Here is a 16,466-nt window from a genome sequence, read left to right as displayed (position 1 = left end):
TGAAATGATTCAGCTTCTGCAGATGCCAAGAGGATGCCCCAATTTGCCAGAATGGCTTAGTCTCAGGCTTTGACATCTTGTTGCGTGCCGTGACAGAAATGGGTGGTGCTCCCTTGTAACTAGGACCCTTGGGCTTTGGGCTATTTGAAAAACTTATCAAGAGGAAAGAAATCTGTTTGGCAGTAAGATACTACAGGGTCTTGATATAGGAGGCAGTGTTATCCTGTTGTGATTGTGATAGCTGTCAGAAGCATCCTGCTATGCTCTAGAGGAAATGGGTCATATTTATGCTGATACTGATCGTCCCTCACCAACCCCATTTTTCTTCATAGACCTGCCTGTAAATGGTGGTCCTGCCAGCTGCTTCTGAGGAGTCTTGTATTACATCTTCATGAAAAGCCAAACAGATCTGTATCCAGTGATTAGAGAGGTTCTGTGTATTTCTGGTCTTTAAATTGGACTCCTTAAGTTACTCCTTTTGAGCATCAATGTCTTTATAAACAACTTGGATGAAGGAATTGAGGGGATTCTCATCCAGTTTGCAGATGACACCAGATGGGTGGGGTAGCTAATGCCACAGTAGACGGAATTGGGATTCAAGATCACCTTTACAGGTTGGAGAACTGGGCCCAAAGTAATGGAATGAATTCTAATAGAGACAAATGCCAGGTTTCAGGCAGGAAGAACCAGCAGCACCAGTATAAGAGGGGGGACACTTGGCTTGCTAAAAAAAAGCTAATGCAATTCTAGGCTGCAGAAGTTTCTGACAAAGTTGTTCAACAGTGGAACGTACTCACTCTCCTTCACTGGAGGTTTTTAAGCAGAGGTTGGGTGGCCATCTGTCATGGATGCTTTAGCTGAGATTCCTGAATTGCAGGGGGTTGGACTAGATGAGCCTCGGGATCCCTTTCAACTCTACAGTCCTGTGATTCTGTGATCAAGTGGACAAAGCAGGTAGTGATAGACTAAATGAATTTTGGTTAAGGAGAGAGATCAAGAAAAGTGAAATTAAGGGAAGGGGTACTTTTTTGGCATGGTGGGCTTCATTCCAAAACCATGGTAGCAAAGCTGAAGCGACAAGTAGCCTAGGACAAGCCACTGGTTCAAAATTTAGCTCCCTATCTGTAAAATAGAAGTAATGGTGACCTACCTCAGGGGGTTGTTGCATGGACTGTGACTGCTTCCAGATAGGTAGCTCCTAGCGCTATTGCTCTTCTGTTACAAGGTACAAGTAGAATTGCAGCTGACTTTTCACACTGTTGGGAATATTGTGTGTTTTCTATGTTTACATCCCACTATGTTCCATCCACAGCAGTGTAAATAACATTGCTTGGCATCAGTTTTTTTAAATTTTTTAATTGATAATTAGCACTAAAATGCTTTTCCAGCTTTTTTTTTTAAATAAAAAAGACCGATATAGAGCTATAATACTGTAAGTGAACTGGAGCATATTTTATAAAGTGAAGATGAAAATTTGTTGATTAGTCCTCTCTCTGGAGTGGTCTGTCATAGCTGCCATTTTGTACTTCACTGCAGGGAATTATTTGATCTCGTATATTAGCTGAGACAATTGGCAGAGCCAGACTCTAAAGTGAAAGGTACCATTTTTATCTCACCCGTGCATTTGCTGATGAAACATAACAAACAGGCTGTGCTCTTGTGTCTGTGTGCCTGACAAAAGGAATAAAATGGATTGCGTCCATATTTTCATGCTGCTGGATGCAAATGACCTGTACTCATTACCACCATAATGTCATTTAACACACCATGAGATGCTCTGGAAATCAATGGAGCAGCTATTCTCTGGGCTCAACTGGTGTAAACTTAAGAGTTGCTCGCTTTATTTTAACAGAATTGCTCAGCAGCTCCACCTTGTATAGTTCAGAGCAGAATTAGCCCTGGTTAGCATAGCTGGATTTTTGTACTGCTTGAATACCCTTTTGTCTGGAAGGAGGTAATTGTTCTCTTTCAGCTAATATTGCAGGAGGCCATTCATCCAGGGGATCTCCAACAAAACAAAATGAATTAGTCCTGTAGATCTGATTCATCAGCTGCCACACGGAAGGTTTTGGAGCATGGAAAGAAATGTGTTTCTACTGTTTAAACAAAATTATTTAACCCTTCAGCAAGAACTGAAAAATGACCCTTCATTCCTTTTGTTTTTCAGTATTTATTTCTTCTCCTGTTTTGCTGAACTGGCAGAAATTATCCTCACCCGTAAATAAACAACCTTTATAAAATAGCATCGCTTTTCACATTTAACTCTTAACGGCTTAATTTCTCTTCCCCAGGGGGCTCGAGTGCAGGCAGATTACGTTCCCCTGCTGAACTCTCTCGCCATATATGGCTGGCAGCTGACTTGTGTGCTTCCCACTCCAGTTGTAAAGACAAACAGGTACGGTGCAGAAAAAGCCTATGGGAGTTAGCCATAAAAGCCATCCTTGCTCATAGCATGGGGTCCCTATCCGTGTGCATTAAAGCAGCCCACAACTGTGAGAATCATGGTACGAGCATGAAATGCTTCAGTTCCTCCTCTTTGTTTGCCCAGTAGGGCGAGTAACGGGAGGCGTTTGGCAGGCTGTGCAGAATATCTGGGCTTCAGACGCAAGTCCCGTCTCAGATAATTGATGCTAACCAATGGTTTTAACTTTCCTTTCCTGCTGGTGGTGGGGGCTGAGCATTCCCTTTCACCTCTCAGATGCTGTTTCATCTCAGTGACCTGGTTCACCTGCCACTTTACAGCATAAGTTTAAATACCAATGTTTAAACAAACAAGTTTAAAGCCCACTTCATCAGTTGGAGGAAGTCTATTGGTTGGCATATACATGCCTATTGTGGCAGTGGGGGAGTGTGAACAGTGGAGCTTAAAGGCCATGAAATGCAGAGACATCTGTTGGTCTGTCATGTACAGGTAGCAACCATTTCACACGTGTCTGATTGATGCCAACCACACACACAATCATTGCTGCAGATCTGGAAGTGGTCCAAATACAGCATGGGCTTATGCGCGCTCCACAGACGCATGTGGGGGCCAGAAATACAATCCCTGCACAAATGGGATGTTACCTGTACTTTATGCACATGACAAAGTAGACTCTAGTCCCTGAATGTTCAATAGTCTTTAAGGTGTCATGGGGCACTTCTTTTCTCATTAGTGCTTGACACTAGAGCACAGCTATCCATCTAGAATTCATTTAGGCTGTTCCCTCTTGGTACAGATTCACACAGATCCTGGTTTGTTCATGAATCATGCATTCCAGCTGCAAGCTATCCCATGTCTTGGCAAGGCCCATTGAATTTGCTTTGTCCGACAATAATAAAAATACACATTGGGCCATATATAAATAAAGACTATCTCCCATAGCTCTCCTTCATGCAGTAAATCACCTTGCGGTGGGAACAGATTTTCTTTTGTCAAATCCACCAATGTGAACATGCAGAAATAGCACATGAAACAGCCTTTCCTTGGCTGTCATCTTTGCTCTTCAGGCTTGTGTTTCTCCTCCTCCTTCCTTGGCCCACAAGGTCTCTTGGATCTGCTCATGGAGCCTTTAAGCTCAGTTGAATTAAGGGTCAATCTGTGTATTTAGTTTTATTTTGAGTTTTGTTGCACAGCTATGTAATATGTTTATCAGCAGTATAAGAGGCCTTGTAGTTTCCTTGCTAGGATCCATTACAGTTCAAAGCCATCCCTCATGTGGACTGACTTTTCTGGAATGACTCATTTATTAAGGGCTTGTACATCAACTCCAGAACATTTTGGCAGACAAAGTGTATACTGTACCACTGTCGGAATGTATCACAACGCAATAGACATGAGTGAAAAAGAGGCTTCTGGAGAGCTGAATGTTTTAAGTGCCAATCCTAGCGTTTTACTCTGGCAAAGGACACCGTGTTCGGGATCTTGTTAAACACTGATTTTAATGGATGGTTATGAGATGTTCCTTGAATTTTAAAGGACGCTCCGGATAAATGGAAGTCATTTGTAGGATTGTGTTTTTATATTTTATTTTTTTTAATACAGGGATGGGAATTTGGCTACTAAGCAGATCGTCTTTCTTCAGAGACCCCTCCTGCCCCAGAAAACCAAGAAGAAACAGTCTAAGGTATATGGCCTTGAATTGCTCTGTGTGTTTGCTTTGGCAAAGCTGTCATAGTCTAATTGATTTTCCACATCAGTAGAAACAGCTTGTTTAACACTGCTGTGGTTTAAAAGATTTGCGGAACACTTTTGAACTATGTCTTGAGTTGTTAAACTAAAGAAAAAATAAGTGAGAGGTCCCATCCTCCTTTCTCCCATTACAGCAAGAGAGCTGGATTCTGTGTGGTATATGAAATTCTCCACCCCTACCTGGATTCAGCTTTAGATTTTCCACATAACTCTTGAATTTCCACATAACTCTCGAGTAGCTCAATTGCTGTCCACTCACACTTTAGAATATATACTTAGGTGTAGTGTAGGACTACAAGCTAACAAACTTTTCCATTTGTGACTTTTAACCTTCAGAAAAGAACCAAAGCACACCAGGTTGACTTAGCATCCAGCTGTACATAGTGCTGTTGTGTTGTTCTGTTCATTCTGGCCTCAATAATGTTATTTTCTAATTATTAAATGTGCATGGTTTAACCATATCTTAAAAAAACAATCTTTTTAGAAAGTGACTTATATAGATAGGGAGGTTATATATAGTTGGGCAGCTGCATGCACACCCGCGTATCTTTCTGTAGCTTGAAGGTATTTTGGAGATAAACAGAAGGAAGCAATCTTGATGAAATTATAACAGTGCAATGGAAATACATAATCTGTGTAATGGTTTAAGTCCGTGTCAGCATTTCTGTGTGATGAAATGAGAGATTATGAGATTGGGAATGAGGTGGGCAGGCTGGAATGATGTTGGCCCAGGTTAGTTATCATAGCAATAAGCAGAAGTCTTAGCATACTTTCAGACATACTTTTCAATCTCTTTTTTTCTGTGTTTGGGTTTTTTAAAAAAACAAAATGAAAGCACATTTCCTATAGATGTGAAACCCCCCACCCCGCCCCCTTCACACACACATGGGTGAGCTGCTCCACCCATGTGGATAAATTAATGCCTTTTGCCAGCTATGGTAGAAGAGTGAAATAATAATAGCAATAGTGAAATAACCGTGTACCTACCATCTCCAGTTGCCAGATGTGACATGCTCATGAGATACGTTAAGACAAGAGCACACTACGTCAGGGTACTTACTTGAGTGAACTTCAGATTAAAATGGTTTCAAAGAGGGCTTGCATGCTGGTTTTTGAAAATAGTGTACATACCAAACTTTTCAAACACTTGTTTGCATAAGTGGCAAGGTTTCCTCTTACGAGCATATTTTCCCAAAAGCAATGCTGTCTTAATCAACATGGCTCTGTATGTGTGCCTTACCTGGGCTTGCTTTCAAAAAAATAATAAAAATGTAACCTCATACCTTGCACCTATCTGAGTTTGGAGGGGAGGGTGCAGGAGGACAATACCTTGTGCTGCAACTGTTCATTCCTTTACTGTGGGCAAGATGCACAAAACTGGGTGCATAACAGCTCCCCATTGCCATATATGAAGGAAACATCCTACATATGCTGTCTGTGAACTTTCACTAGTTCATAGAAGAGATTGCGGAGGTTAACACATTTTTAAAATGCAGATCAAAATGTGCCGTTTAAGAAGATTGCTGTTTTCTAAGAGAAGCTTAGCATGTACCTACAGGAGAGCTAACAAGCCAAGCTATTTCACTTTCCTAAAAAGTGCTCCTGTTTAAAAATAGAAATCCACAACCTGTCTCGTCTCATCACACTTATTAAATTAACATTCAGCATTGAATTTAAACAGATTTCTGCTGGTGCCTCTCTCTCTTTTTTTAACATAACCTTTATCACTATATCTGTTTGCAGTTTCATTGGAGGTTCTCCAAAGAAGACAGACACCAGAAGCAAGCCAAGAAATCTCTGAAGGCAAAACTAAGTGCCAAAGAGCGGCACCAGACAGGAGAAATGCAAGAGTTAGAAGTTACGGAAAATGCAAGAAATTCAGAAACACAGTTCTGCACAACCCAAAGTGGCTTGCAGTTCCCAGTAATCTCAGATCAACAGCTGGCTGCTGTTGAAGACGGAGGAACTGAAACTCTTGGGCATGGAGACGGGCCTCTCTACAACAATGAAGGGTTTGCAGAAAAGTGGAACGCAGGTCATAATGCTGAACAAGATGGAGGAGGCTTGTGTTTGGAGCAGACAGGCATGCATGAAAACTGTGAGGGCCAAATATTTCAAGACCATTGCACTGCAACTGACACTGATTGGAGCTGTGGAGCAGAAGCAACAGAAACCAGTTTCGATGCCGGGTGTCAGTTCGACTGAGAGAGGCAATTATTTGCCAAAGTAAGAAACTCACTTGATTTCACATTGCTGGTTTTCTACAGGTACACAGTGGAAATGTTAGTCCTATTGCATTTTCCACTTGGCAATGTATGCAAGCCTATTCAGGCTTTTTCTGCCACCCAGGGAAACCCATGGATATTGGAAACTGTGTTGAGCTGCTTTTTCAACCAAACAGAAACTGTCCTGTGCTTTATATGTTCATATTTTTAAACAAAGTATAATTGGTGTGCACCATATTTTTATTCAGTTATGTGAAATGGGAGTTCAGGATATAAGAAGCTTTAAAGAAGTGGCTATAAATTGCATTTGTCTTAAACACATTTATTAGTATGCCTTTGGAACTACTAATCTCTTGCAAAAAAAAAATCTAAAGCAATAAAGTGTTTTTGTCTGGGAAACCACTAGTGGCAGAGAGAGAAAGAGAACGCAATGATTTTCTATATGCTTAAGAATCTCATTCATACTCAGTGTATCCGATTACCATTTAATCAAGATTATGTTCCAGATTTTTAGGTTGCTAATCAACTTGTCACATAAAACAGATCATAAAACAAAATGCATGTAAAAGACAACCTGGTTAACTTGTGTATATTTCATAAAACGGAGTAAAACGGAGCATTTATCACCTACTTGTAATGGAAGCAGGTGAGTCTTTACTGAGAATTTTCCTCAAGAAAATAATCTGCTAGCAAACATAGAAGCCACTATGGTCTTGAAATGCACAAACTAATACACCATTTTCTCAGCTGACAACTAGGGATGGGGAAGGCATTTATTTGGTCCACTTTTCACAGCAGACGGGCCTAATAAAACAGTCCCAAATTTACTTGCAGATTGGAATGCAACTCAGCCTGATTTTCTGTTTCTCCAGATTTTGTGATGCAGTTTTAGTCTGCAGAAGGTGCACACAGAAACACACGTTTTAGAAATTAATATATTGCATAGTGAATGGCCTATTTCACGTAGTAAAGTGCATATGGTCTAAATGCAGACTTCCCATGTATTGTTTAAAAAAATCTGCATAAAACCTATTATTGAGCATCAGTGAGACTGAAACAGGTTGGGATTTGCTGTTCAGCCCATCCCTACTGATAGTACATGATGTAAAATCACTGATTTTTCTCATATTTTTCAGGCATATTAATCTTTACAATAAAACTTGTGTTATTGGAATTTTTAAATGCTCTCGAATATATATTAATTCTCAGTCACCTTTTATGTATACATTGTAGTTGCATTACCTAGCAACCCACCTGGGTTCACATTTGGGCAATGTTTAGAATCTGTAAAGTGTTTTGAAAATGCCTTCTGTCCTTTCACAAATTCAAACTCAAGTCTATAAACAATACAGCTACTTTTCTTTACCAGCTGATTTATGTTTGATAGTTCCCATTAGTTTCTTTGTAAAGTATTTTGACTCAATAAAACATGGTCTCTAGGTACACATCATGCATACTTAAGCTATTTTTTAAACTGTCAGCTTCATCTGCAAGAAACTGCAATTTGCAGAACACTTTAAAACAAAGCTGTACCACTTCAAATGGCTGCATAAAAGATAATGGAAGGATAGTTTAAATCATTTCATTCCACACACACAAGGCAATTTAATCCCTCCCCCAAGTAATTGAAGAATGTTTACTTTGGCTTCAGCAACTTAGCCGAATATTAGAAAAACAGGACTGTAAATAACTTTAATTACTCTTGGAATTCTAGATAGGGGTATCTCACCCTGAAGCAACCATGAAATATCCGTGCCCCAATCTTACATTTAATTGCTGCTTAAATACAAATAACTTTTATAAGCCTGTGCCATAATCTGTAAATATATATACCAGTGACACTACAAAATTAGATACACTTAAAAGCTGTGAATCTTTTAATTCCTGCAGTAGCTTACTGTTCTTCATGATCCCTGTATAGAAGCACAGAGCCTTTGTCAAGACCCTTCTAGAATGCTAGTCTACAGATTTTGGTGGAAGGGTAGGTACCCTTGAGTCCTGTGAATACATCCTAAAGTGCATAGCCCCTCCTTTGACCAACACAATAGCAGCATCAAGGCTAACTTCCTCTTGCTGGTTCTTCATCTAAACAAGCTAGATCTACCCTGTTCAAAATCCCACCCCCATCCCCTTTACCTTTCTTTTGCTTCTTCTAGTTCTTTCATTTTGCATTTTTTGCTTGCTCGCCGTGGTTCTCGTGGTTGCCGCTGGGTGCCTGTAGCACAACCCCAAGAGACGTGACTGTTGTGTCTTTGGTTTAGGAGAGGAACATAAGCCTAAGAGCTGTGTTAACCATCAAGTACTTACCAATGCTTTGGGCTGCAAACGCTTGCTAGCTCCAAATGGAGAGCATATCCCTATCAGCTCCTGTGGTCTATTAGCTGGATTACTGTAGCCTCAGCAATGCCATTGTCATTTGTATCTACTGACTTTGGTCCCACTCATTCTTATTATTTACTCTTTCCTACAACTACTTTCTAGTCACTCTTTTTTCCTGCTGTTCTACATCCTCATCTGCCATGGAGAAATCCCCAAGGTAGAGGTTCAGCGCTGTGTTCAAACATTTTGGCAAAATGGCCATCTCCCTATGAACACACCCAGAATTCAAAATCTATTTATTATTGGCTAATTATTTAAGGCACCCATAGAACATTTAATCAAGTTTATAGATGGCTTAAAATAAAGTACAGGAAGGATGTTTAACTTTCTGTATTAAAGGTCCATTTTAGAATTTTAGTAACACAAGCTACGGTTCTGTCTACAAACACTCTCCAGAATATCTCTACCTTACTATGTGGCTCTCAGTCTGCTAAGTTATCAGGATCTCAGAAGGGAGGCTGTGAACAAAAGAAACAGGTAAAAACACAGATGTATTCTTTTACTTCCAACTGCTGAAAAGTCATATAAAGAATCATAGAATTGTAGAGTTGGAAGGACCATGAGGCTCCTCTAGTTCAACTCCCTACAATGCAGGAATCTTTCACCCAACATGGGGCTCAAACCCATGATCTTGAGAGTAAGAGTCTCATTCTCTACAAACAGATAGATCCAAAATATCAGTTTGTCTATTCTGAATGATGGCCAAGCTTTTTCTTAAAGGTAAAGGGACCCCTGACAGTTAAGTCCAGTTGCGAATGACTCTAGGGTTGCAATGCTCATCTCACGAGGAGCCAGCATTTGTCTGCTCTGCAGACAGTTTTTCTGGGTCATGTGGCCAGCATGACTAAGCCGCTTCTGGCAAACCAGAGCAGCGCACGGAAACGCCGTTACCTTCCCACCAGAGTGGTACCTATTTATCTACTTGCACTTTGACACGCTTTCGAACTGCTAGGTTGGCAGGAGAGGGACCGAGCAACGGGAGCTCACCCCGTTACGGGGATTCAAACCACTGACCTTTTGATCGGCAAGCTCAAGGCTCTGTGGTTTAACCCACAGCGCCACCCACCCAAGCTTATTCTTACTACATCCTAAAAATCTGCAGCCTACACTCACAATTCCAGAAGACCTCCCAGTCCTGAGGGGCACAGGGAGCTACAGTGGGGAGAGGGCAGGAATGCTCTATTGACCAAAATTAGCTACACATGCTACTGTGGATACAATCCCCAATAAAATAACCAGTGCAAATGTGTGTAGATAACACCAACCATTGCCTGCCTTCTCATGGGCGTTTTGAAAATTATATTTCCCTTTTAATCTTGATTAATTTAACTAGATAGAAACACTTTCTTTTAAAAAGATGCATTCTGTTCCCTCCAAATTATTCCGTCTACTCAAAACACACCAAAGCAGCCATCCTGCTTCAAAAGCTACTGACATTTTCTGTCCCACGATCACTGCACTGGGACGTGTTTCCTGAACCACACCTCATTTTTTAACTGGCAAGGTATAAATTAATTCTTGAATATTAACCATGGCAGTTGCAATAACAACTGATTGAATCAGACTGTCAGAAGTCTGTTTTCTTGAAGAACAGTAATAGGCCAAATGTCTATTTTAATATGATAGATGGAATAGAGTGAGAAATACATCTGTAGTAATACAGTGACAAGTAAGTTGCATTTGACACTCACTGGAAGAGGACGACCAGCTGTCCTGGTTTAAAAACAAAAGTACTATTAAAGATGACCATCTGAAACTCTTAAATCCTACAATAAATAATTGCAAATAACACTGAAAATGATACGCTTAAAGTCTTTCGTTGTGAAGCAGTGGGGTCACAATATTGTATATATGTATGTATGTATGTATGTGTACACACACACACCTACTGTCTAGATGGAAATTATTGCACAGGTGCAGATGTGTGCCTGAATTTATGAAACTGATACATCACACAGAAAAGGGCAAGACAAGAAATGATGCAGACAGAACACAGAGCCAATATCATATCCTTAATTTTTATGAAGGCAGTCTGTGCCTTCATCAGAGCCAGTGATATTTATATGACTGCTGTTTCTTTTAAAGTAGGAACTACGAACGAAGACAATTATACTGAGACTGATATGTTAGATTCCCACAATTGCCTGTGGGAGCGTGCGGCTCTGTTAAGAGAGCTCATGCTCCAGCCAATAGCATGATGATGCCGTTTGTATGAATCAGTATGCCTCTGCGACTGCTGCATATGCTGCCAGCATGATATTCACAATCACATCTCTCGGTCTTTGACCCACCACAACCAAGCAAACTAGAGTAGCTGCCCTCCCAGCCCCCCCATATGATGAAAACAGTTTATACAAATGGTACCTGCTCCATGCAGACCTGCCTAAGATGGTGTGCCTGTACTGATTGTGTCTCTCGAGTGGTGTAGAGAATCCACCGTGAGGTGCTCATGTACGTTTCCTTAATTTCACATCATGTTGCTGTAGTTGCCAAGATACTGCTAGTGAAAATGGAAAAAGGTTCAACTTAGTAATTATATTATCTTTTGCTTTAGCTACCTGTATCTCTCCATTCATGGTGGATGTTGCCTTAGGTCAGCAGCTGCTATATAATTGTCAAAGAGTCCTCATTGTACAGAAAATGGAAGCTATGTGTGCAGCTGTTCTTAAGTACCTTAAATGAAATCTAGGTGGGACTATTTAAGCCCAGTTCAGTTCCTTATTTATGAGGCCAGGAACAAGTGCAGTCCCCATTGCTCCTCTGTCCATTTCCTGGCTTTGATGCGTCTATCCTGGGCTGTTTGAACTACAATTCCCCATTGCATCCCCCAAAGGGATTTGTTTAATTATGGTTCACCAGCCTAGCTCTTAAACCATGCTTTGCTCTTGATTGGCAAGCCGACATTAAACCACAATGCAGGTACAACAGGTGGTTCAAACTAACCAGGATTGAAGCGCTAAAAGCAGCACATGAAGGGAGGTGGAAAGAGGATGGGGATAGCTGAAAAGGTCCCACTACTGATGGCGTTTATGCTATGTTACTGAGCACAGGCTCCATTCCTTTATGCCCTCAGGGATATAGGAAGTTGCCTTATATCAAGTTAGAACTGGCATGCTATTATCTACCCAAAAGGAGTAGAGCTCAGAGAGCGAGATTCCAATTTTCTTAATCCTAGCTGAGGTCTGAGTCTTTAACCTCTGCGATGCAACTCATGTTCTCGACCAGCGAGCAATGGATTCCTTATCTCCCATCTGCTCCTACTTGTAAAATGCACGTGGCTTCTGCATTCCAAGGTAAAAATAAGGAATGTCTTGGGAGAAACATTAAGATTTTGCAAGCACCACTCAGCCTGCTATCAGCAGATAGGCATGCACTGTCCGCCCAAATTCCCCAGCTGCAAAAGTAGTGTGAAGTCTTAAAGAGAATTGAGGGAGAAGCAGAATGAGGGTGTGCGCAAGCACACAGCACCACCAGATGCTGCTCTTTAAAACAGCTCTTATGCTAAACAGGCCACATTAGTTTTCAGGAGCTTAAAATGCATTTTGGGGGTTCAATGAAGGCTGCTTCACACTAGCAGGGCATATTCACTCCATTCCCAAGTCATTGTTTGCCATCAAAGAGGAAAATACTGCTCTTGCTTTTGAGCTATTGATGCATTTTGCTATTACGTAGATGAAGTTCATGTTTGGTAAACCCCAGTTCAAGTCAAGTCAGGGGGACTGTTGCTCTCTCACAAGTGATATGCTTTTACATGCATCAGATTCTCCTGTAGGATAAATGAGCAGTCACGGTACTCGTTTGTATGAATAATCTTGCATCTTTTCCAATCAAGGAAGTTTCACATCAAACGAATTATATAGTAGCCTGCAGTTGTTTAAAAAATGCTTACCTTATTAGACCATTAAGAAGCATAAGAAATCCCTAGAGATTCATAAGTAAAGCATCAATGGAAAATATCTAGTTAGTGAGGAGCCCAGAGAACACAAGTCAGTGCTGTAATTATATGGGGATCTTGTTTTTCTTTCGGAGAAAATATTCCAGATGAAATAGGGTTGTTAACACCTTATTTGAAATCCTTGTTTAAGTTTATACTTACTATAGCAGGCTTGAAATTCGCAAGAGAAGACACCCTTTCTGCAATTAATAGTCCTTGAATCCTGCGCCTGTTCCTAGGGTCATCTCGCCGACACATTTTAGAGACTCCTAGGTGTGTGTGACATCCTCAATTAAAGAGACAAGCCATTATTCCTGTAGTCAGTCCATATAAGGACTGACAGAAGTAGGGGCATAATGGAGGAGGGGAGGAATCGGCCGTAAAAAGCGTGGCGTCTTTTGGATATGTATTCGTTGACATTTTGGAAGGAAGCAGGGCTGTGTAGGAACCCACTGCTTCACCATTGTTCTACTGTAGCCCAAATGGGTCAGCCATCATGTTCCACCTTTCTTTCAGCTGTTTAAAATCACAGGTAAAAGAGTTGTATTAAGAGGTGGCTACAGAACATTGGTTTATAGTTCCACTTTAGGCTTGACACTGCTACTGTCATAGATAATCTCCTTTCTCAGGGAGATTAATTCCCTCCGGCTCAGAGAATTTAAAAAGATCGGAATTGGCATTTCAAAGAAAAAGGCATCCTCAATATTTATACGAGTTGACAAGAGCTCCACTCCCTGCATGCTCTTGCACAGAGCCAAGCAATTTCCTCCTCTCTCCCCTTTTCAAATAGGGGTACTGACATGTCACACTGGCTCATTGGAAATCAAGGAGAGCTAATGCTATCAGAATAAATTCTCTTTCCACAGCCTAGCAGTGGAGAGCAAGTACTGCCATTTAAATCTGCCAGCAGCTAAGGAATGGTGCAATGTATAAGTAAGAAAGGGGGGGCGGGGAGGAGGGAACTGAAAATTTATTTCAGAATTCCATCTTTCATATTGCAATGTGCTTTTTAGATCCAAAGGAGGTAGGAACTTCTGGAACATGGAGGTCATGAGTTTGCCCAATGTTTTTAAACTGGTTCTTGCTGGGTAGTTTGAGCAGACTTTTTTTTTTTTAACAACACCCTCAAGTCTGATTTTTAAAAAAATGTTCATAAATTGCATGCTATAAATTAGTCATCAGCACTGTTTGGCGTACAAAGGGTCTGTTACTAGAATCTAACCCAACTTGAAGTGCCTGGAATAATTGCCATCAGCCCCATTAAGTTTCCATTCTGACTGGTGAACTCTAGAGAATTGAAACAACCACAATACTCAAAAGAATTTGGCACAATGTACGGTCTCCTTCCCATGAGTTCCTGCAAGTTGATCAGACTGACTGGTCAACATTAAAGAATGGAACACGTCTGTGATATTAAGCAAAGCGTCCAGACAAGGCTTGCATGCAGCTAATGTGTAGATTCCTTTTTTGTTTGGGGAAGAAGGTTCTGATCAGACATCCATAGCTACAGAACAATTCCTTGGCTGTGTTTGCAGTGCTGGACATGTTACACAAAACATGTCCAGAAGATGTCTCAATTGTGCTTGCACCCACCCTGTTTTAAAATTAGTTATTATGAAACCATATTGACAACTAAACAGTAACAAAAATTCAATAATATAGCCAACTAAAGGCAGGGTATACAAAACCTAAACATATTAAATAATAACCACCTAAAATCATGACAGCCATATTTATTTAGGTGACACAGGGAGAGAGATATCTGTAAACCTGAAACTAAGCTATATTAAATAAAAACCCACCATAATGAATGGAAATTATCAGGCTCTTCCTGTTCCTTAGAGACCCGTAACTTGGGTGTCATTTTTCCCCAGCAATAACTAAATTCCAGAGATGTTTATACCATAAAGATATACAGTAGTCAGATTTCTTAACGATTTAACACTTTAGCAGCTGCCACAATCCATGCCAAAAGTCCACTTCTCCCTTTCTGAAGTCATCATTTATAGAAGGCTTATGTGGGACTATCTGTGATAATCATACTGTGTGAATTGTTCTGACCAGTTGGCATCTCATTCATTTCACCTACAATAAGTATATTAGTCATTCCAAATGACTTGAAGAAACACAAGTGATTAACAGGAGTAACATAAGGAAGAAAATCAGGACACAGCAGATGGACTTTTAAAAATATTAAAATCTGACATTACAAACAAATGTAAGTTTAGTAGTCTGCGCTCACAGAATCTCTAACATTTTCAAACTAAATGGGATAAATAATCAGTTTCCAGCACTTAACAAGAACTAGCTACACCAAGAAAGACCACTAACATTTTGTAACCGAATGTATAAAAAATAAGACCACCCAACAAATTAGACCAAAGGTCCATCAAATCCAGTTTCCCCTAGTGGCCAAGCAAAAGCCTCAGTAAAGTCCAGAGGTGGGTATATAATGGTATACAATGACATATGACTCTCCAAATCTGGAAGTTATTATGACTAATAACCATAGATAGATCATCTGTAAATTTTCTGAATACCCTTTTGAAGTCATTTAAGCTAGTGGCTACGAAACCTTGTGACAGGGAGTTCCATAAGAGAATAAGCCTCTAGGCATTCAATCTAAATATATGAAGCGCAAATGGGCACTAGTGAGCCTAACTCACTAGTCAAATGACCAGGGCTGCTCTTTTAGTGTAATGCAAGAGTAAGGTAGGCCACTTCGAACTCATGCTGATAATGTGTTGGCTGGGGAGAGTTCCTGGCACGGTGTCTGTGAAGGGGCAACTGAATGCCGGATGGGCTACAGGAGGCTGTCAAAGCAGCAAAAACCAACAAACAGAGATTGTAACTCTGTTTAAAAAAGTCCCCTTTCCACCAAAGCTGAACAGCAGGCAACAGGCAGAAGTTCCCTTCCATTTCATGGAAAGGTAGTATGCTGACATACAGAATTCTACACGGAGGAAATAGAAAACTCATCAAGGTAATTAGGCTTATGCTTAAGCATTGTAATCCAAATCAGGGTATCAGTTTAACACCTTTGGTAGCCTCAAGGCATTTTACATAATTAGTTCCTAATTACCATGCATATGAAGTGACACAGCAGCCTTTAAATTAGCTGCTTTCCCCTTGGTTTATATAGAGTCATAAGGATACGATAGTCTTAGGGAGCTTAGCATACAGACCTGTTTACCCAGGTTACTTAGTCCTGAACACCTCAGCTGGAAGCAAATCCCACATAAATCAATGGATTTTCCTTCCAAGTAATGGGTTTTCTTATGCTCTTCTCCATTATGATGGTACACTGCTGAAGACTTTTCACAAGAATAGCTATTTCATGAGCTCAGAATCCGGGATCTGAGTACACTCGATTCCATGAGTTGTACTTCGCACACTGTTGGCACACACAAGTGCACAGCAGCTGTATTTTCACCACTACCCCCTGTGCTGCTTGTAATAAACCCCCCATGAGTTAAAGCCATGGCTTTAAGAGGTCACTGAAGAAGTAGCATGCAATACCTAGAATGGGCAGCTAAAGTTTTGCTTATTTCATTGCTGCTGAGAAGACAAGCCATTTTTAAAGCAGACAGCGGGCTTGTCTCTTCAGCAGTCAAGAGATGAAACAAACTGCAAAACTTATTGAAACTTTTCAGCATATGATACAATTAAAAAAAGTAAATAAACGTTTAAAAAAAGAAAAGAAAAAGGGAAAGAAAAAAGAAGGGGGTGGGAATACAAAGCCCTCTGTCAGAGGTAG

The 16,466-nt window shown here is 40.6% G+C and overlaps 1 protein-coding gene across 5 annotated transcripts in view; it reads left to right on the top strand.

The window, feature by feature from the left end:
• Window positions 1-7,841, top strand: part of RFTN1 (raftlin, lipid raft linker 1) — a 103,522-nt gene extending 95,681 nt beyond the window's left edge. For 4 of the 5 annotated variants that reach the window (XM_053409677.1, XM_053409676.1, XM_053409678.1 and 1 more), the window contains 3 exons: window positions 2,292-2,395; window positions 4,025-4,106; window positions 5,915-7,841. In XM_053409677.1, the coding sequence (XP_053265652.1) occupies window positions 2,292-2,395; window positions 4,025-4,106; window positions 5,915-6,376 (648 nt within the window). In that variant the 3' untranslated portion in view covers window positions 6,377-7,841. The remainder of the gene's footprint in view (window positions 1-2,291; window positions 2,396-4,024; window positions 4,107-5,914) is intronic. The other variant, XM_053409681.1, reaches the window with a different exon arrangement.
• Window positions 7,842-16,466: the final 8,625 nt, after the last annotated feature.

Source organism: Podarcis raffonei, chromosome 12 (assembly GCF_027172205.1).
Source record: "Podarcis raffonei isolate rPodRaf1 chromosome 12, rPodRaf1.pri, whole genome shotgun sequence".
NCBI lineage: Eukaryota > Metazoa > Chordata > Lepidosauria > Squamata > Lacertidae > Podarcis > Podarcis raffonei.
This window is presented reverse-complemented; position numbering and strand designations above follow the sequence as displayed.